Genomic DNA, 23,062 nt, shown 5'->3' with positions numbered 1-23,062 from the left:
GGTACTTTACTTTTTAAGTAAAAATTCTAAAGTGTGTTAAACTGCTCTACGGGAGAGAAATGGGAGAAAAAAGATCATTTGATTTTCTAGGGCAGGTTGCTGCATAGGAACAGAGAAGGGCAGCTGAAAACATTAAAAAGCGACACGTTATTTCTGATTATTTTCTGAATTAGGAAGAGGAGACTGCCATAGGATCACTGAAAAGTGAAACCGGTGAGGCTTTTATAAAGGGTCAAAAGACTTCACAATAGACCTTAATGGCTGTGTCCAAATAAATGGATTGGAAGTCTCTACAGAGACTTGGGAACAGGGAGGGCAGTCGGGGGAGGTTGCATTTTTTAGACCATTGGCACACAGCCAGTGGAGAAGTCATCTAAATATAAATCAGACCATGTCACTCCATAGCATAAAGCCCTCCAGTGTCTTCCATTGCATTTCAGATGCAATCCAATCTCTCCACTGTTGCTTACAGGCCCCGTGCAACCTGGACCCACTTTGTTTTCCCAGCCTGCCTGGTATCATTCTCTGCTGGGAATCTCTGGACTGCAGCCACAACCAAGCTCATTCCTGCATCCTAGCCTCTGCCCTGGGCAGTCTGTCCCTTCACTTGTGAAGCTTTTCTCCATTCCTTCTTGTCATTCAGGTTCAGACTCACATGCCCCGCACTTCCCTAGGGCCCTTTCGTGTCACCCTATTCTAAAGTCTCCCCTTTCCTTTCCCACATACCAGTTATTTCTCTACCCCTGTTAACTTGCTGAATTTTCTTTGGAGCACTTACCAGGTACCTTTAAAAAAATTACTTGGCCAGGCGTGGTGGTTCACGCCTATAATCCCAGCACTTTGGGTGGCTGAGGTGGGTGGATTACCTGAGGTCAGGAGTTTGAGACCAGCCTGGCCAACATGGTGAAACCTTGTCTCTGCTAAAAACACAAAAATTAGCCGGGTGTGGTGGCACATACCTGTAGTCCCAGCTACTTGGGAGGCTGAGGCAAAAGAATCGCTTGAACCTGGGAGACAGAGGTTACAGTGAGCCGTGATCCTGCCAAGGCGCACTCCAGCCTGGCAGACAGAGTGAGACTCTGTCTCGAAAAAAAAGAAGTCTCATATTTTTCTGTCTCCTAGCACCAGAATGTATTAGGGAACTTGCTGTCTTTTTTTATTGAGACAGACTCTTACCCTGTTGCTCAGGCTGGAATGCAGTGGTGCGATCTTGGCTCACTATAACCTCCGTCTCTGGGTTCAAGCAATTCTCCCGCCTCAGCTTCCCGAGTAGCTGGAACTACAGGTACCTGCCACCACAGCCGGCTCATTTTTTGTATTTTTAGGAGAGACAGGTTTTCACCATGTTGGCCAGGCTAGTCTCGAACTCCTGGCCTCAGATGATCTACCTGCCTTGGCCTCCCAAAGTGCTGTAATTGCAGGCGTGAACCACCGCACCTGGCTGGACCTTGCTGTCTTGTACATTTATTATAAGTCTCTTGTCCCTATCACCTTGCCTGGTATTCAGAAATATTCATGGAATCAAAGAATGAAGGAATTCATTTTTAAAGCAAAAACACTGTTCATGTGTAAAGTTATTCTAGTTTAATGTAGATGATTTACAATGATAAAATGAGGACATTGTCTGAAAATCCCAAACAACAGTGTCTTCTCTATGTGTTATAATACATCTTGTTGACATCGGCTGTCACATAGAGATTGGTGGATGGACTAGTAAAATATCTCATTTTTGTCTATGGTCACTTAAAATATAGGTTTAAAAAAATCCGAACTACCCCTGGGCATGGTGGCTCACGCCTGTAATCCCAGCACTTTGAGAGGCCAAGCAGGGCGGATCACTTGAGGCCAGGAGTTTGAGACCAGCCTGGCCAACATGGCGAAACCCCGTCTCTACTAAAAATACAAAAATTAGCTGGGCATGGTGGTACCTGCTTATAATCCCAGCTGCTCAGGAGGATGAGACAGGAGAATCGAGAATCACTTGAAACTGGGAGGTGGAGATTGCAGGGAGCTGAGATGGTGCCACTGTGCTCCAGCCTGGGCGACAGAAGGAGACTCCATCTCAAAACAAAGAATAAAAAACAAAAAATCCCAACTATATCTAGGGCAATGGGCCCCTAATTATTTATATGGCCTAGGAATAGAATTATAGAATTTCTATTTTTTAATCTTATTTTTAAAATTTCTAATTTTGTGTTTGAAAATGTATTGTTCATTAGTAGCATAGTAAATGTATATAATATATAAATACATATTTTCACATGTGTGTTGAAATATGCACTATATTTGTGTGATGAAATGTATGGACCAGTCTAAAGTACAAATTAGGAAATGATGAAGTTTTGTTTTTGTTTTGGAGATGGAGTTTCGCTCTCGTTGCCCAGGCTGGAGTGCAGTGGTGCGATCTTGGCTCACTACAACCTCTGCCTGTTCAAGCGATTCTCCTGCCTCAGCCTCCTGCGTAGCTGGGATTACAGGCATGCACCACCATGCCCAGCTAATCTTGTATTTTTAGTAGAAACGGGATTTCTCCGTGTTGGTCAGGCTGGTCTCGAACTCCTGACCTCAGGTGATCCATCCTCCTCGGCCTCTCAAAATGTTGGGATTACAGGCATGAGCCACTGCACCTGGCCAACGATGAAGATGTATGCAATGAATAGTTTTGACCCTAGTGACAATTATGGGATGAAGTAAGCACATTTTCTAATGCATGGCTGTTCAGTTTTTTTTTTTTTTTAAACAAGGTAATATGATAAATATTCATGGTTAAACCTGTGATTTAAAAATATTAAAGGAAATATAATAAAGGAAAGGGTCAGTCTATATTCAGTTTGTGATGGAAACATCATTAGGTAGACAACAAAAGATACAGAAATTCTTAAAAAGATGGCATTTTAATTTGGGGCTTGATCCGCCACCAGATAACAATAAGGCATTCCCTGCGCTTCTTTTCCACCCATACTTTCACGTCTGTGCCAGCCACATTCCTGGCTTGCTTCCTGAACCTATTCCTTCTCATTTTAGAATGATTAGTCCTCCACTTTGAAATATAAATATCTGTGTTTCAAAAGGCCTATGTGAGACCCACATCCAGCAGAGAAATTTTGTTGTTGTTTTTTTTGAGACGGAGTCTTGCTCTGTCGCCCAGACTGGAGTGCAGCGGCGCGATCTCTGCTCACTGCAAGCTCCGCCTCCCGGGTTCAAGTCATTCTCCTGCCTCAGCCTCCCGAGTAGCTGGGACTACAGGCCCCTGCCACCCGACCCGGCTAATGTTTTTGTATTTTTAGTAGAGACGGATTTCACTGTGTTAGCCAGGATGGTCTCCATCTCCTGACCTCGTGATCCACTTACCTTGGCCTCCAAAGTGCTGGGATTACAGACGTGAGCCACCGCGCCTACTCTGTTTGTTTGTTTCTAGACATGGGATCTTACTGAGTGCGGTGGCCCACGCCTGTAATCCCAGCACTTCGGGAGGCCGAGGCGGGTGGATCACCTGAGGTCAGGAGATCGAGACCAGCCTGGCCAACATGGTGAAACCCCGTCACTCCTAAAAGTATAAAAATTAGCAGAGCATGGTGCCAGGCACCTGTAATCCCAGCTACTCAGGAGGCTGAGGCAGGAGAATCGCTTGAACCCGGGAGGCAGAGGTTGCGGTGAGCCGAGATTGCTCCACTGCACTCCGGCTTGGGCGACAAGAGCCAGACTCCCTCTCAAAAATACAAATAAAAATAAATAAAAAGACGTGGGGTCGTATTATGTTGCCCAGGCTGGTCTTGAACTCTTGACCTCAAGTGATTCCCCCGCCTCAGCCTCTGAAAGCACTGGGATTACAGGCACGAGGCACCGTGCCTGGCCCAGCAGAGAAGTTTGATTGAAGTTTTTGTTCAGCACTTCCTTTTCTTTTAGTTTGGTGGGCCGTTCATTTAAGATTACATTTGGTTTCTAGAAAGTTTGGTGTTGAGAAAGTTACTACATCTAGTTTGCTAGTAGGCTTTTAACGACTTTAAACTCCTTTTTTGATATCCATATTGTATATTTTGTTTGAGTATTTTATAGAAGTACAATAAAATGACAGTACTTTAAAAGTCTTTTCTGGAGTTCTCAAATATATTTTCTAAAAGAGTGAGTATGGGAAAATATTTTTTTCACTGCCACTCAGATACATCTTGGTATGGGAAATGCATAGTGCCTTTATTGCTGCAGGAAATTTTCGTACTTTATTATCAAATCACTTTATAATGCCAACTTCTTTTGAAAAATAACCATTGTGTATCTTTATTTCTTCTTTCAATATGGCTGTGTTGCCCTCAGCAACTTTATAATAAAGTGCACTCAGGCTGATGTCTCTCCACTGAGATAACTAGACACTATAACTCTGTGAATTCAGAATCTAACCCATTCCCACCTTGTCACAATTACTCAACATATATCCTTGCTAACATTTAAATTTTACAGAGAAAAAAAAAATGGTGGCTCATGCCTGTAATTCCAACACCTTGGGAGGTCAATGTGGGAGGATTGCTTGAGTCCAGACGTTCAAGACTGGTCTGGGCAACGTAGCAAGACCCCTTCCCAATAAAAACTGAAAAACCAAGTGTAGTGGCACTCGCCAGTAGTCCCAGATACTCTGGGGGCAGAGGCAGGAGAATAGCTTGAGCCCGGGATTTCTAGGCTGCAGTGACCTGTGATTGTGCTACTGCATTCCAACCTGGGCGGCAGAACAAGACCCTATCTAAAAGAGAGAGCGAGAGCGAGAGTGGGAGGAGGATAGAGAGAGAAAAACTCCGTAAAATGGAACTTGATAGTAATATACAAAATAGATATGCCTTAAGGTGGTGTAAACCTGTGTCTGCATGTTATTCATTAAATTACAAATGTGAGAATTTGGAAAATCTATTTCTGGGTTAATCATTTTTCCTTCCAAGCACATCTGTAAACTTCTATTCTAAGATACACAAGTACATAATAACAGGTACTAAGTTAAAGATTGATTCTTTAGAGAATTTTTGACTCATGGGATAAACTTTCATTTGTGAATTATTTATTGGTCTAGGACAGTGACTGCCAAATACCTTCGTTCAATGAGATTCTTTCATCCTGCCTTCCTATACCCCGCCTTTAAGGCTGCCTTCCCCTTTCATTTCTGCCCATTGTAATATTGTCTCTTTGCTAATTAAAGGAGGTACTTTTTCTTTATGTTGATCACTTTAGAATTAATCATGACATCGCCTCAGCTATCTATTTCTGTTTCAGTAAGTCAGAGATAGTAAAAGTAGATACCGTGCTGTAGAAGAAAGAAAACTGGTTTTAAGCCCTCTTCTGAGACTACTCAACTTGTGCATTCTGAGGTTATTTATTCCATTATGTCCTTGTACTTCATGCAGTGTCTGTTAAATGAGAGGGTTGCCCAAAATGATTTTTTTTCTTCTGATTTTTATCAACCTATGGTTTCATTGAAGGAGGAAGTAGATGTGAAGAGGGCAGTAACAGTAAAGATGAGTGCAATATAACTGAATGAAATATATGGACAGGGTGAGAGAGGTGAAGAGTGTATTTTGGATATATATGGTTAATATTTGTCCTGTCTACCTTTCTTTAGATTTTATGTTTCTGTTTGGTTTGATAGTCATTTATTTAGTTTCCCCACACAACCTATTTCCTCTACTATGTAAATTTTTTTTTTTTTTTTGGAGACGGAGTCTCGCTGTCTCCCAGGCTGGAGTGCAGTGGCTCGATTTCGGCTCACTGCAAGCTCCGCCTCCTGGGTTCACACCATTCTCCTGCCTCAGCTTCCCAAGTAGCTGGGACCACAGGCACCCACCACCATACCTGGCTAATTTTTTGTATTTTTAGTAGAGACTGGGTTTCACTGTGTTAGCCAGGATGGTCTCAATCTCCTGACCTCGTGATCTGCCCACCTCAGCCTCTCAAAGTGCCAGGATTACAGGCGTGAGCCACCGGGCCCGGCCTGTAAATTGTTAATAGTATCTTAGAGAGATGTCAGAATAGTCATGAGACAACATTGGGATTATAAAGAGAATGTTCTGCTTTTAAAATTTATTTTTTATTTCAATAGGTTTTTGAAGAACAGATGGTGTTTGGTTACATGAATAAGTTCTTCAGTGGTGATTTCTGAGATTTTGGTGTACCCATCGCCCAAGCAGTGCACACTGTACCCAATGCGTAATCTTTTATCCCTTACCCTGCTGCCAGCCTTTCCCTTGAGTCCTCAAAGGCCATTTTATCATTCTTATGCCTTTGCATCCTCGTAGCTTAGCTCCTGCTTATGAGGGAGAACATGCAATGTTTGGTTTTCCATTCCTGAGCTACTTCACTTAGATAATAGTCTCCAGTTCCATCTAAGTTGCTGCAAATGCCATTATTTCATTTCTTTTTGTGGCTTAGTCGTATTCCATGGTATAAATACACCACATTTTCTTTATCCACTCGTTGATTGATGGGCATTTGGGCTGGTTCCATATTTTTGCAATTGCGAATTGTGCTGCTGTATACATGCATGTGCATGTATCTTTTCCTGTAATGACTTCTTTTCTTCTAGGTAGTTGCCTAGTAGTGGGATTGCTGGATCAAATGGTAGATCTACTTTTAGTTCTTTAAGGAATCTCCACACCATTTTCTATAGTGGTTTTACTAGTTTACATTCTCACCAACAGTGTAGAAGTGTTCCCTTTTCACCACATCTACACCAACATCTATTTTTTATTTTATTTTTTTGATTATGACCATTCTTGCAGGAGCAAGGTGGTATTGCATTGTGGTTTTGATTTGCATTTCTCTGATTGTTAGTGATCAGGGAGCATTTTGTGAACATTTTTTCCATATGCTTGTTGGCCATTTGTATATCTTTTTTCGAGAATTGTCTGTTCATATCCTTAGCCCACTTTTGAATGTGATTGTTTTTTTCTTGCTGATTTGAGTTTGAGTTCTTTGTAGATTCTGGATGTTAGTCCTGTGTTGATGTATGGATTGTGAAGATTTTCTCCCACTCTGTGGGTTGTCTGTTAACTCTGCTGGTATTATTATTTTTTGCTGTGCAGAAGCTTTTTGCTTTAATTAAGTCCTATCTATTTAATCTTTGTTTTTGTTGCATTTGCTATTGGGTTCTTGGTCATGAAGTCTTTGCCTAAACCAATGTCTAGAAGGGTTTTTCTGATGTTATCTTCTGGAATTGTTATGATTTCGGATCATAGATGGAACTCTTTGATTCATCTTCAGTCGATTTGTGTACAAGGTGAGAGATGTATGAAGAGAATATTCTTTAATTCCACTTTCCTTAGCCATTTGTCACAGCCTTTCACCATTCCACTATCAATCTGTGTTGCTAGCAGTGATATGAGAAAACAGTCCTCAAAACTAAATATTTCTTTCCTGAGACTGTTCCCTTAGAGAAGAGCTAAGCTCCCATCATGAGACATGGGAACCGTATCTACTCACTGACAGACATCAGTGCAATGTCTGTTCCATTTAACAGCTTCATTCTTTTAATTGGTGACAATATTTATGCTGCCTAAGCCTGTGAACTAAACTTTTAAGGCAAGCCAACTTTGGTTCTAACTTAGGACAAAAAGGGAAATTTGGGTGTCATCCATGTTCCCATGCCCAGAAATTCAAATCTGTTTTGAGTTTATGTACGAAAACTATACTGGAAACACCTAAAATTGGTAGGTTTAGAAATCAATGTATTAGATATCTCTTAAAAGTTCCTTTTTTTTTTTTTTAATTTGGAATTTTTCCTCCATACCAGTGAGCTGTTCTAGGACAGGGTTTCCCACCCTCGGCACTCTTGACATTCTGCATGGGATAATTTTTTGTTGGGGAGCAGGTAGCTGTTCTGTGTGTTATAGGGTATTTGGCAGCACCCCTGGCCTCTACCCTTAGGTGCCATGGGTTATCCTCGTGCTGTGACAACAAAAAGTGTCTCTAGGCATTCCCTGGGGGGAGAGGGCAAAGTCATTTTCGCAGCTGGCCCAGAGGTTTGATCACCCTGAGGATGGAGCTGCAAATAAATATTATACCTGTGAGGAGGCTACATTAGTTTTCTTTGAGCCATCGTAATGAACTATTTAAAAACAATGAAAAGGTCCTCACTTTATTCTTAAAATAATCTTAAGGAAAAAAGATCAATGTAGATTATTCCCTTTAGAGGGTAGTAAATTCTCCTCAAAGTGAATTTTTAAAATTGCTGTTCATAGTAAAGAAGTAAAATATATATTGCCAGACTTTTCCATACTATGTATTGATAGGGCTAAAACAAATAGATAGAATAATAAATGAAACCTATTACCCATAACATTTAAAAGATGTATTTTAAACAAAATATTTTATATTCATTAAAAAACCCTGCTTTGATTTTTAAGATAATGACAAGATCAGTTATATTGATGTAGAAATGATAGTTTCATATCCATGTATTCTTGAAAAATGCCAACACAGATCATGTAAAATGTTCTCATTATAAAAATAACTGTATGAGGTAATGCATATGTCAATTAGCTAAATTTAGTCATTCCACAAGGTATACTATATATACTTCAAAGCATCGCGTTGTGTATAATAAATACATACAGTTTTGTAAGTCAGTTTAAAATAAAACAACAAATTATGCATTACTATTAGGATAAGATCCTATTGTAATGTGTGCAGTGTATCATCAAGGAAATTTTAAAGCCATACTTACATATTAGTTTATTGGTCATAACTAATGTCTTTAGAGCTTGATGAATATAGGTTATTAAAAGTGAAATATAGGGAATAATATGAAATTTTGTAACAGGTGCATAATTGCTTCATGATAAATTAGGCTTATGATGATACTCCTAGCATGAAAACGTCTTGTCTAAACCTCTTAATCAAGGGCATATTAATTACTTCTTTTGATTGATTGAACAAAATATCCTAATACATTATTTAACATAAAAAAGAAATACCCGGCCAGGCTCAGTGGCTCACACCTGTAATCCCAGCACTTTTGGGAGACTGAGATGGGCGGATCACGATGTCAGGAGTTCAAGACCAGCTTGGCCAGTATAGTGAAACCCTGTCTCTACAAAAAATACAATTAGCTGGGCATGGTGACGTGTGCCTGTAGTCCCAGCGACTCAGGAGGCTGAGGCAGGAGAATTGCTTGAACCCAGGAAGTGGAGGTTGCAGTGAGCCAAGATCATGCCACTGCACTTCAACTTAGGCAACAGAATGAGACTTCGTCTCAAAAAAAAGAAAAAAAAGAAATGCTTGAGTTTCAGTGGAAAGTGGCTGGGTTGCATATCTGTCTACACTTTGCGAGAAAGATCAGTTTCTCACTTTCACAGTGTCTTTTTGGGTGAAAGGAACAAATACTAGAGTTCCAGCAGCATGTTGAATAGACTTGTATTTTAACCGTTTCATTGCCAGTTTCTACTGGCATCACAAAACTAGATAGAAGCTATGAATGCAGTAATAACTGAAAGAAACTTTAGATTCTTTTTCTAAAGCTATCCTTCTTTGCAAATCAGAATTACAGTTCTGTTTGCAGGGGAAAAAATAGATACAAAGGGAGATGAGGTTTTTTTCCTTTCTATTTGTTCATTTCTCATGGCATACCTCTTTTTTTCCTTCCCAAAGGAGAAAGAAACAATGAAGGTTAATAATGTCATTTTGCCATCCTTGAAAATATCTAATGTTTATATGTGCTTCCAATGTAAAGCCACTTGAAGTCTTACAGAGATGCATCAATAATTTGGAAAGTGAATCATAAACTATAGAAAGCTCATAATAATAGCTATTGACTTTTTTTCTCTGTCTATTAGAGTTAGGCATATAAGGGATCTTTTAAGTGTCTATATTGATAGGAGTTGTTTTACTCTTCGGGTATTCTTAAAATTCGGTTGATTTCTTCAAATAATCATTGTGTGCTTATAGTCACCTGGGGTCTTCATATTAAGTCATAGTCTAAGCCAAAAATTAGATGATTGAATTATCACTTTGTATTTATATGTAATAGCTCTTAAACTACCTCTTGTTTTTTTCCTGATTGTCATAAACACATGTTTAGGGCAAAACAGAACAATTTGGAGTTTTTGATTTGATGTGCCAATTATGTGGAGTATAATTTTGAGGTGTTACGAGTTTCATACAAATAATTTCTTATATTTTTAGGTTTGACTATTTTATTCAGAGGTGTCTGGTTTGCGGTTGTTTTTCATAGTTTTATTAAATTCAATAACCTTCAATTGCCCCTTTTCTCAGTAATATTTTCCATAATTTATATTCAGGCTTTTGGTGCCCTGCATGTATTTAAGAATGTGTTTTCCATATCCCTCACTAATATTAATCAAATGTGGCCATTTCATTAAAACTATACAACTATACAAATTATTTCATGAGACTGCATAGAAGTATGCTTGTCTTTTATATCTATAGAATGTGGCAGTCCTTTGCTGCTAGAAGTTCCTGTTCAGTAGTGAGACATACAATAAAGTATGACACCCCATCTTTAACATAATCTTCCCTTTGATATTAAAGGAACATTCATTAACACTATTTCTATTTGGATATTTTCCAGTTTTATAGTCAACCACTTATTGATCTTCCCTTTGCATTCTTGATCAGATGAGACTGGGTGTGTTCAGGGTAGTATGGTCGTAGACTGATCTTCCCTTTACATTCTATGAAGTAGTTTAAAAAAAAAATGAAATCTGTTTTTTATTTGGCAGGATAAGGAACATGGATGGGTTAGTGTAGTAGTCTGCTTTCACACTGCTGATAAAGACACTGGGAAGAAAAAAAGGTTTAATGGACTTACAGTTCCACATGGCTGGGGACGCCTCACATTCATGGCGGAAGGTGAAAATCATGTCTCACATGGCAACAGACAAGAGAAAAGAGCTTGTGCAGGGAAACTCCCCCTTACGTAATCATCAGATCTTGTGAGACTTCTTCACTATCATGAGAACAGCACAGGGAAGACCTGCCCCTATGATTCAGTTATCTCCCACTGCGTCCCTCCAAAACACATGAGAATTCAAAATGAGATTTGGGTGGGGACACAGCCAAACTGTATCAGTGAGTGAGTGATCCAAAGGTTAAATGGGTATCCTCACATAACACAGTGAATCTTGAGTGTCTGATTATTGGGAAGCCAAGGACTACAAGAACTCAAAATTCTCACCTCATTGTTTCAGTCTACACCTCCGAAAAAATACTGACTTTCTGTTCAGTGCTGTAAATGTGTAGTTGTAGTCTGTGCTGTCCAATGGGGTAGCCACTCGCCACATGTGGCTGTTTAAATTTAAATTGAACTTTAATAAAATAAAAACTTTACTTCCTCAGTTGCACTAGCTGTGTTTAAAGTGGTCAATTATTAGTCAGTGCAGATAAAAAGCATTTCTATCCTACAGAAAGTTATATCTGTCAGCACTGGACGATTCTTATTTTATACCACATTAAAATATTCAGATGTCTCCCTTCTCTTGGAAAATCCACAAGTCAGTGAAATGTTGAAAAGTTGCTTTTGGGTTCTCTTCTCTTTTCAGATACTTGTGTTGTTGCTGGGCACTGAGGGCCTAGCGAATTCCTGGGGTGCCCCCTGAAACCTCTGCCAGGTGTGCTGTAGGCTCCAGACCCCTCCCCTCCTTCACACTTCAGCCAGAGCAGCCCTGCTTGTGTCTGTTTTACAAATTGGAGATTCCTACCAGCACATTGTTTGTACAAATGGATCCTTCTCATAAATAATTAGAAGCCACATTCAGTTGATTTACAGAAGTCTGGTTTGGGAGGTAGATAAAAAGAAGTGATTTGGGGACATACTCCTTCCCATACCATCCACCAACTTAATGCATATCTTTTATGCATGTATGTTCAGGTTAAATATCATTATGATATTATTGCTTCTGAGATGTCTAGACTTGAGAGGATGGGTTTGTTATGATAGAAAAATGAAAAATGTTCAGAAATAAACAATGATACCTAATTTTAAGTGACAGCAGTAGTGTTTGTTTTTTTTTTTTTTTTTTTTTTGGTTTATTCTTTCCTTTTCTGTTCCTGTTTTCAGAGAAATGATTTGGTTCTCTAACTTTCTCCTAGAGTAATCAGTGAAATTTTTAAAATTATGAACTCATAGATTGTAATGTAATTTGTTGTAGTTCTTTGCAGTTATTATTCTTTTTGTCACTCAGATTTTCCGTTTAGCTGATAGGCACCTCATTATCTCGGCTTTTTTTTTTTTTTTTTTTTATTTTGCCTTTTTTTTTTGTTTTTTTTTTAATATAGCCTAGTAGTTCTGAAAACTTCCTTGCTTCTGGTATGGCAAGATGTTGGCTAATTTTCTACATTTCCCATATAAAACCTATAATCCGCCGTTTTCTGAGGGACTAGGCCCCAGTTTGTCTTTTTTTAAAGAAAATTTTAATACAGTATTTAGAAACAAACATCAACAATATAGAAAGCTGAAAAAAATAGTACAAATCCTTTAACATTCATATTGGTTTGAATATAAATATACTTATTACAGAAAAGTGTTACAATGGTAAGTTGAAGAAAAAGAGTTGGATAGGTGTCAGCTTATGTGAATGCTTGAAACCGTGATTTGTTAAGGCTTTTAGGCAAGTGCACTCTTTGTTGTTCCGTTTCAAATTATATTACATGCATCGTATTGCCCTCTGAACTGTTAGTTTCTCCAGCCACCCATGTACATACATACAAAAGCAAATATTCAGTTAATTGGAAATCTGCAAAATTATTGTTTCATAAGATCTTTGTGGTATGAGAAATAAGAAACTAGAGAGTTTTAAATTTTTTGAAATTTTATTTTAAATTCATGTACATGGTTGAGTTCTATCTGCATGTCCCTGCTGATGAAAGACAGAGCCGGGTGCAGTGGCTCACATCTATAATCCCAGCACTTTGGGAGGCCCAGGTGGGTGGATCACGAGGTCAGGAGTTCAAGACCAGCCTAATCAACATGGTGAAACCCTGCCTCTACTAAAAATACAAAAATTGGTGGTGCATGCCTGTAATCCCAGCTACTCAGGAGGCTGAGGCAGGAGAATCGCTTGAACCGAGGAGGTGGAGGTAGCAGTGAGCTGAGATTGTGCCACTGTGCTCCAGCCTGCATGACAGAGAATGAGACTCCATCTCAAGAAAGAAGGAGCAAAATATATGAAAATCAAAGGGTTGACTTCTACTGAGGCTTTTGGGCAAATACTGAATAATGTGTGATATAAGTAAGGTAAAACATGGTACTTTTCATATCACTGAACCTCCTTGCTCTTTTTTTTTAAGAGTACTTAGCAACCCTTACTATAGATTAATGGAAACTATTTATAATATTCTTTTATCCTCTTTATTTTTGGTTTAATTATTTTCTTAAGAATCCATTTTCAATTTTTGTACCAAATTTAAATTCCACCTTACTGATAGGCAGCCAGCATTCCCGTTTGGCAATGTTGCTGTGTAATAAACAAGATAAGGAATGGAGATTAGCTGGAATGAACATTTAGAATAGATTTTATCTTCACACCTCTGATCTCCTTTGGGCACAACCCATTTAAGTATAAATATGTATGTTTATAGCTGCATTCGTTTCTAGAGTGCTAGATCCTATCACTGTTGCAAGTCCAGGAGTAACAGTTGAAGGTTCATTTGAAAAAATTTGGTCTTCTTATGCACTTCAGCTGAGTAGGAGGAAAAGCCAAATCACTTCTTCCCTGAGCGAGCATTCATAGGTCTCCATCTCTGTGATCACATGGAGTCATTATGTAGCAGTTGGCTCTGATACGCTTGCACAGACACAAATTGAGTCCGACAGGACTGATGTCTTCTGGACTCTGCTGTCATTTGAAATGCTGGCATGAGGATGGGAGCAGTGAAAGCGGGAGGAGGGGGATAGGGAGGGGAGAGCTAATTCCTTTAGCACTTTTCCTAGGAACTTTTGAGATTTTTAACGTTTGATAGCTGTGAACTGCTTGAGAAGTTGTTTTTCGGAGGAGATTGATAACAATAGCTGATTTGGAACAGCTGGCCAACTTCTGGGTTCAAGAAATTTTCCAGTGTACAACTTGCTTCTTCATGTCACCCACTGTTTTGTTTTGTTTTGTTTGAAAAGAGGCTAATAGAAGATTCCTCTTTCTTTTAGTTTTATCTTTCCTGCATTCAAACTGCTCATGAATAGTAATAAAAAAGATAATATCTTAAAAAAATTTTCTCACGCTGAAGCTCAGTTTCAGAAAAGACATACTGTGGCATCTGTATTACAATTCTTTTTAAAGTACAAGTTATTTTAGTGGATTAGGTTATTTCTGGATATCTCTAGTATTTCCTGTCAAAAAATTTGTATATGTTGCAAATATTTCAGTATAAAAAAATTAAAGGTATGCAGTTTCATTTTGCAAATGAATACTGATAGTCATTTTCAAATTTTTTCTGCAGTGATAGGGGATGCAATAGGATGTGATCTACTCTCTCTTTTAAATTTTCATTAAGAGTGTACTCTGTATAAGAGTCTGTGCTAGATTTATTGAGGGTTCTATAGGTACAATTATTTAACACGTGAAGAATCATACTTCAAATGATTGCTTGGAGCCAGTCAGTCATTGCCTTCCTTCTTAATTCCTACCAGGACCACGATTATTCTTAAATCCTGTATCACTTCTCACCTGGAACTCTTGCTGTGGCCTAGTAGCATTCTCTAAATCATTCGTGGTCCAGTTGTCAGTTAATGTTTCCAAAGCCTAGTTTCATGTTGTTCCTCTGCTCTAAAACATTTAATAGCTCTTTTTGTAGTTTGCTGAGTAAAGGCCATTTGACTTAGATCACCATCCAAGGCTCTCTGTGACCTATTTTTTTTTTTTTTTTAAGTCTGAATCTTTTTTTTTTTTTTTTTGTTTTTTTTTTTTGAGACGAAGTCTCTCACTGTCACCCAGGCTGGAATCCAGGTGCAGGAACTTGGGCCGGCACCAAAACCTCCGTCTCCTGGTTCAAGTGGATTCTCCTGCGCTCCAGCATCCCGGTGCTGGAATACAGGTGTGCACCAACCACCACGCCCAGCTAATTTTTTTTGTATTTTTAGTAGAGATGGAGTTTCACCATGTTGGCCAGACTGGTCTTGAACTCCTGGCCTCAAGTGATCCTCCTGTCTCGGCTTCCCAAAGTGCTGGAATTACAGGCGTGAGCCACCATGCCTGACTCAACTATTTTCTTTTGCTTCGTCTTCTGGTTTTCCTAATAGAAGATAGTTTCCTATGACTTTAACCAGAAGGTTCTCAAAGTGTGGTCTCTGGACTGGCAACATCAGCATCTCCCAGGAACATGTAGAAATGCAAATTTATGAAAATTTATGACTCAGGCCTGTAATTCTAGCACTTTGGGAGGCCAGGAGTGGTGGCTCATCCCTGTGATCCTAGCACTTTGGGAGGCTGAGGCAGGCAGATCACTCGAGGCCAGGAGTTTGAGACCAGCCTGGCCAACATGGTGAAACCTTGTCTCTACTAAAAGTACAAAAATTAGCCAGGCATGATGGTGGGCACCTGTAATTCCAGCTACTTGGGAGGCTGAGACAGGAGAATCACTTGAGCCTGGGAAGCAGTGTTTTCAGTGAGCCGTGATTGTACCACTGCACTACAACCTGGGTGACAGAGTGAGACTGTCTCAACAACAACAAAAAAGCAAACTGTTGAATTATTGGATCCCCACCACAGACCTACTGACCCACAAACTGTGACGGTGGTACTCACCCATCTGTTCCAAGAAGCCTTCCAGGGGACCCGATGCAGATGCATGCTGACCTTTGGGAGGCCCTGTTCCAACCAAACCAGGAAACTCAGGTTTTCCAAAGTTCCTTTCCCACTGCCCTGCCTTTGCATAGAATTCCTGGAATGCCTTTTCGTCATCTTGTTAAAATCCTGCTTAAACTTCAAGGCCTAGTTTGAGACACTATTTCCATGATGTCAATCTTGATCCTATCTTTTACAGCATTATCTGGTTTTCCTTCCTGGAACTAATCACTTATTAAATTGTACTAGTCATCTGGTATACCTGCTTTATTTTCCCTACTAATCTGGAAACAAAAATAATAGAACCTGACCCATCTTTCTACCTTGAGACTCCTTGTGCTGTCACTCTTGATGCCTTGCACACAGTAGGTGCTCTGAAAATAGTTTGTGACTTCTTGATTTTACGGAGAAGATTGAGGAAATTAAACCATTGCCCAGGAGGCATATAAAAATCCTGTTAAATGAAAGAGGCTCATGCTAACTATTGTTTTGACTTATTGATGCCAAACTAGATTTGAACGTTGATGTGCCTTCAGGGAAGAAGCCAAATATGCTTGTGTAAAAAATTCTAACCTCTACTATTTACCTGGAGAAGTTGAATTAGCCCTGTCATTTCACCTGATGCCAAGAAAGCAGCTTCCATTATTGTGTCAGTAATAGACTTTTATCCTGCACGGAGGAACTTCTCTTAAATCTTTCTCATAGCACTGGTGTGCTTCTTTCCACTGATGTATTTATGTAATGTTTCATAAGAAGTGGCAGTTCTTTTTCAGGTTCTTTGCCCGAAAGGTGGCATAAGCAAAGAATGAAATTCAAGGTGGTTGGGCCTAAAATTGGGAATGCGAGAGCTCCCACATAACACAAACCCAGATATTCTAAGACTCCTACATTTTACAAACCAAGTTATTTCCTTCCTAATACAAAGCATGACAATTACAATTTATTGTGTATTGTCAATGGATTGTGTCTGTCATGGTGATTGTGATGGAACCAGGGGGAAGGAGTAAGAAATCTAAACATCTTTGTGTTTTCTTCCTTTTCTTTTCTCTGCCTCCCCCCTTTCAGGCTCTGAAAGTGTTCCAGCTGAAATTTCAGATCGGACAGACTTGCTGCGGCTCCGGAGGCAGTGATTCCAAGCTGCTCGTGCGCGCTGCTGCCAAGCTGCAGGATGGTGCACGTAGCCAGGCTGCTGCTGCTGCTCCTCACTTTCTTCCTCCGCACGGATGCTGAGAGTAAGCCATTCTCCCCTTCTCTAGGGGGCTGTGACCATAATGAGTGGTTTTGTTTGCCGTTGGCACCAGGCTCACGGCCTCTGAATACATTTCCTTTGGAAGTAATTCCTGAGACACTGTGGGATCCTCCTTGGCTACCAGCCAGCCTTTGAAAGAGATTATTGACGTGACTTCCTCACCATTTCCTCTCCCTTTTAATACCCCTTTTCTTGTGCATCTAACTGCTCCTCCTGTTTATTTTTTTTTTATACCTCTTATCAGCCTGGTAGCAAAGATATTATGAGACCAAGAATATAACTCAACCTGAGGTTAACCAGTTGGTGGTGCCAATAAGTAAACATTGTTCAGACCCACTCAAAATTTCTTTATTTTTGTGGATCGTTCCTTGTTTAGAAAAATGCACAATGTCACATTGAGCCTAATTAAACTTCCAAGCCCCTTGTAGCTGTCAGAGCAGCTGTTCTAATGTACTGTTTCCGACAGCTGTCGTCGAGTACAGTATTCAAACAAATCAAGCAGAACTGACAAGTTTGTGACTCGATGAAGGGTCTGGAAGTATGAGGAGAATTCTTTGAACTAGAGACACCAAAGTTTGGATTAATGAACTCAATTTATGAAACTGCTATTGTGGTCAGTTAGCTTGATAATGAGAAGATCATGTCTCCTTCCTAATTAGGAAATCATTAGGTCTACCTTGTTTTCATGCGTTTATTTTCCCATCTGTCCCGCGGCTTTTTGGAAGAGAAAGTACTGGAGAAAGGCATGTCTCGGCCTTGTACTCCCTGACGTGTGCGGTTCCTCGGTAGTGGTTTAGTTCATAGATGAGTTGGCCATTCTCTTTGGGAATCCCCTAGTACCAGCAAAATGTGTAACATCTGCAGTCATTAACGTTTCTCTCCACTGACTATTTCAGTGAGATTAAATTTGATTCATGTTAAGGATGTTTCCAACACAAGGATCCTGTGTCATCTTGGCCCCTTCCTATTAATTGCATTTTGACAAGAAATCCCTCACGAGCCACCAATTGCTTCATTGAAATAGGAGCTCTATTTTCTAAAGAGGTATTTTGAAAAGTGAAAGGAATAACAATAATAAGATACATATGTAACATGCGTGTTTTAAGCACAACATTCTCTGGTTAATAATGTATATAGTTTCCTAATTAGCACTTGGGAGTGTCAATTTAAGGTGAAGCCAAGGAATTTCGATTCTAATGCCAGCAAATAATTAACTGGGAAAAGACCCAAATGTAAGATGTTCTTGTTATTTTAAAGCCTTTTATGTCAAAGCTTATTTTAAAGGTGAAATCTAAATTTAGTTTACTAAAGAGAAATTGAGACTATGGTTTTATTATTTTTGTTTGGCTAGAGTGCAAAAGTAAGTTGTTTCACCATTGTTAATTTTTGGCAGAAGTCCATTTAGACCCTGGGAGCCTACTTTAATGTCAGATCATAGCTACAGGGTTTCTTAAAGTTACTAGATACAATTATTGTATGTCCATGAAGTTACCTCTAGATATAATTATTGTATGTCCATGAAGTTACCTTTCCAGATAAGCAAAAACATTCTTCTACTGAGCAGTGATGACTTTGCTTAATTCTCTGGTGAAAAGTGGCAGACAGATGTGGGGTTGAGAAAAGAAGACTTTTAAAATTATGTTTGAAAAAACAATCTTTTCTGCAGATAACCGTCATCTTACGGGTTTTCTCCTCCGTCTTCCTCTTTCTTGTTCATCACACTTCTTAACGCTGTGTAGTCTTCTTACAAAAGAAATCACAAAGGCCCTTGTTAGCAATTTTTAGTTAAGATATTTATCATGCTATATGTTTTGTGATATGAGCTTTCAACCTTAAGATGTCACTTGAAAAAGAATCTACTCCCTCTCACCCTTCCCATTATAGCTAAAAAGAGGAAACAGGCTTCAACTTTGCCAAATCAATTTTGATTAGCTTTGTCCTTGTCTAATCAGCCTCCATGTAGTATATTTTCCTTTTCACAGATTCATTTGGCACTCTTGAATAGCATGTGTATTCTGAAAGTTATTGACGAAAGAGGAAAATTTAACCGTATCTTTTAAGGTACATTTTAAAAGAAAAAGGAATATCCATTTGCAATCTACCGGAGGATATTTGTGGTTTGTGAAAGCACATGGTAGAGTTGGAGATACTTCAGTCACTAAAAATGTTTAAAAACAATTGGTAAAATAGGATCCAGATTATAACTTATCAAATACTGTCATTACCTTTTCTTCAAACACTCAAAGATAAAGTTGTAAGTAACACTAAAGAAAAATTTGATTTATTCACTATCATATAAAGATAATATTTTTCAGGCTTTTATTGCCTGGGTCACTGATGTGTTTCCTTATGTCTTCATTAGCACATCTGGCCTTCTTTGTTTTCTCTTTTACCTAACTGTGTTTTGTACTGATCCAGAGGATCAAGAGTTATTAACAGTAGCTTGTCAGAGCCATTTTGGAACTCTGAAATAATTTTTTCAAATGTTTGTCCTCCTTTGAAAAAGAAGACTCTATGGGGGTGGGAATGGAAAGAAGCCACTCTAGTTTGCCATGTTAATCTAATGTGCCCAACTCACTCTCTTTGGAAATGATTAACTCCAAAAAGCCTGGGAGTCAGGGTTATAATCTGCTGTATAGAATGTCATAGCAAAGTACTGGGTGTGATGTTGCATTAAGGAGGAGAGCTCTTATGAGCCTTGGTTCAAACCTAGGTTGGAAAATTGTGATAATAGCCCTCAGCAGAAAATTATAGTCTTTGCCATTGCCAGTTTAAAATGCCCTATATATCTATCCACTATTATTTTAAAAAGCTAGATGTGTGTTTGTATCTGATTTCTGTTCATTCCAGTGTCTTGAATGGCCCAGATGATTTTTGCTTGTTGTTTCTTGAATGCATGTCTGGACAGTAGACCTGTGATCTCAGGGAGAGGCATATGCGACTTCTGTTCGAGCAGCACGAGTAGCTTTTCTTCAGGGCTGGCCAACCAGTTTTGTGGTTTAGGTAGTGCTTCGAGAACCATTCAACTGTAACATGCATGCAAATTAAAGATTCATGTAGATTATAGTAATGTAATCCTCAGGTGAATGTTTTTCTTCTGGAGGAGTTTTCATAATAGCTTCTGTTAGTTTGCAATTTACCAGTCTTTAGAAAAGAAGAACTAAATACAGAACAAGAACCGGCTCTTAGCATCTTCTTTGTCAGACCAGTTTCACTCTAACGAAATCATTTGTAGCATACTGTTACATTCTAGACCTGAGTTTATGCTGTGGTCATTATAATTAGACCTGAATGTTTACTTGATCTCAGAAATAAAACTTTTTTAAAATTATAGAGACACACTGTTGATAATTTAATTCCTCAGATGGTTTAGTTCATCCATTTACTTGTTGCTTTTTGTCATTGTTCCACTTCAGATTGTGAATACTTCCTCATTCTCCTTCCTTATTGTTAAAGAGCCTTGCTGTAGTCACTATATGCTTGCAATATATCTGTCCTTTATGGAAGCAGTGAGTCCCTCCTCAACCCCCTTTGGTATTATATCACTGTAGCCCATGGAATTTCTTTATTTCTTTGACATTAGAGCATAGACTGACATCTGTGTTGTAAGGTAATCATTTGTTACCTTAAGTATTTCCTGATGGGCAGCATAGAGTAATGGTTTAGAGTGTGAATTCTGAAGCCATAGTCTGCTTTTGAAGTCTGGCTGTTATTTGGTAAATCATGCTCTTAGCCTCAGTTTCCCATCTTTGTCATTTTGATCAATCATGCTCTTTGCTTCAGTTTTCCTATTTTTAAAATGTGGATGAAGGTGATGGTCATGACATAATACTCCTGGGTTTTGCGAGGATTTACTGAGTTAAAATAAAACTCATACATCAGTAGATACCACAAGGTAGGTGTTTCATGAATGTTAGCTATTATTATATCATTATTCAACAAGATTTAGCAAACATTTTTATTGAGCACATGTGTGAAGCACTGTGCTAATTTTTTTTTTTTTTTAATTTGACCTAGAGATTATCAAAATTTGGATGGTGGATAAGCCAGGTTTTCTTGTAGCAAGTTAAAGTCTCCAGCTTGCTTCTCTGCAAGGTCCTATATGTAGGAGTTCTTATAAACCCTTGCTTCCGGGCATTAAATTGAAGATCAAGAGGGGAAATATAAAGCATATCTGCTTTAGTCAAGTGGTTAAAAAAAAGCTTCTTAGAATTACACATTTAAAATTGATTTGGCTTGGGTAGAATGGATAGTAGAATGTGTTTCCTCTGTTTGTACGGTTGCCTCTTATATACATTTTATTGAGCAGCTCACAGGAAGGAACTATAGAAATTTACTGTAGGTAAACACAGTAATACAGTGCCTCTTCTGAAAGCTGAAGGTAGGGGGTGAGCTTGTTGAGAAAGAGAGTGAGTGGCCATTGATATAATCAGGAATTATCTTGCAGGAAAAAATTTAAAAAAAATTTTTTTTGAGACAGTCTCACTCTGTTGCCCAGGCTAGAGTGCAATGGTGTGATCTCGGCTCACTGCAACTTCCGCCTCCTGGGTTCAAGCGATTCTCCTGCCTCAGCCTCCCTAGTAGCTGGGATTACAGGCATGTGCCACCATGCCTGGCTATTTTTTCTGTATTTTTAGTAGAGATGGGGTTTCTCCATATTGGTCAGGGTGGTCTCGAACTCGCAACCTCAGTTGATCCGCCCGCCTCAGCCTCCCAAAGTGCTGGGATTAGAGGCATGAGCCACCACACCCGGCCCCCAAAATGTTCTTAAGTTAGATTAGGATGATGGTACTGAGTATAAACATAATATACGAAATACCATTGAATTGTATGCTTTAAATGGGAAAACTGTATGGTATTTGAATTATACCTCACTAAACTTGTTAAAACAAGGGAAAAAAATAGCCAGTTGTGGTGGCACATACATGTAGTCCTAGCTACTTGGGAGGTTGAAGAGAGAGGACTGCTTGAGCCCAGTTTAAGGCTGTAGCGACCTAGGATGACATCACTGCACTGCAGCCTGTGTGACAGAGAGAGATCCTGTCTCAAAACAAACAAACACACCTAAACCAAAACAAAAAGCAATTTCTGCTTACCCTAGTTCTTTGGTTAGAATCCCTTTAGTATATGTAACCTTAAGGTAACCTGTATGTTTACATTAATAGAGGTGTGGCGAAATTACTCCCTCTTCCTTCCTCCCCTCACTTTAAAGTAGCTAAATTAGCAACACCCAGCTGTCTGCAGCAAGGAAAGTATTCCAGCTATTTTACTGATCCTGTAGCCTCATTGTGGAGTTTCTGTGACTTTTTGAATTAATTGCTCCCAGCAGAGCTGTAGCTACCTAGTAAGATTAAGAATATGTCCCAAAATCAACACATGTGTACACTTCAAAGCATTTTTTATTGAGTGTAGTAGGACTTGCTTTTTTAAACAGTTCCAAAGTATGACCTGTTTGTTATCTCTATTTGGGAATAAGCCCTAAACTCTAAGGATGGAACAATATCAAAAGTATTTGTGAACTAATTCTTATTCTTTGTAATAGTCTGGTGGTATTTGAGTCTACTGTTGTGTGATCTCCTGGTTTTTTTTCCCTTAACATTCTTAACTTCTTTCATGTTCCTCTCATTCAGTTACTATGTACCTGATCTATTGCTTTTTTCTTTTCCCTTTTCCCTTTCTTTTTTGAGGCAGGGTCTGGCTCTACTGCCCAGGCTGGATTAGTGCAGTGACACAATCTCTGCTCACTGCAGTCTCCACTTCCTGGGCTCAAGTCATCCTCTCATCTCAGCTTCCTTAGTAGCTGGGACTATAGGCACGCACCACCATGCTTGGCTAATCTTTTTTTTTTTTGAGATGGAGTCTCACTCTGTCACCAAGACTGGGGTGCAGTGGCACCGTGTCGGCTCACTGCAACCTCCATCTCCTGGGTTCAAGCAATTCTCCTGCTTCAGCCTCCAAGTAGCTGGAATTACAGGTGCCCACCACCACACCTAGCTAGTTTATATATATGTATACACACACACATACATATATATATATATATATA

The 23,062-nt window shown here is 39.2% G+C and overlaps 1 protein-coding gene across 1 annotated transcript in view; it reads left to right on the top strand.

Annotated features, from left to right (window-relative positions):
- Positions 1-23,062, top strand: part of LOC108517204 (receptor-type tyrosine-protein phosphatase delta-like) — a 497,564-nt gene that overhangs the window by 38,933 nt on the left and 435,569 nt on the right. The window contains 1 exon segment of the mRNA XM_017854985.1: positions 16,833-16,999. Coding sequence (XP_017710474.1) covers positions 16,936-16,999 — 64 coding nt within the window. The 5' untranslated portion in view covers positions 16,833-16,935.

Source organism: Rhinopithecus bieti, unplaced genomic scaffold (genome assembly GCF_001698545.2).
Source record: "Rhinopithecus bieti isolate Rb0 unplaced genomic scaffold, ASM169854v2 scaffold_38735, whole genome shotgun sequence".
Classification (NCBI taxonomy): Eukaryota; Metazoa; Chordata; class Mammalia; order Primates; family Cercopithecidae; genus Rhinopithecus; species Rhinopithecus bieti.
Note: the sequence above shows the minus strand (reverse complement) of the source record. Positions and strands in the feature narration are given on the sequence as shown.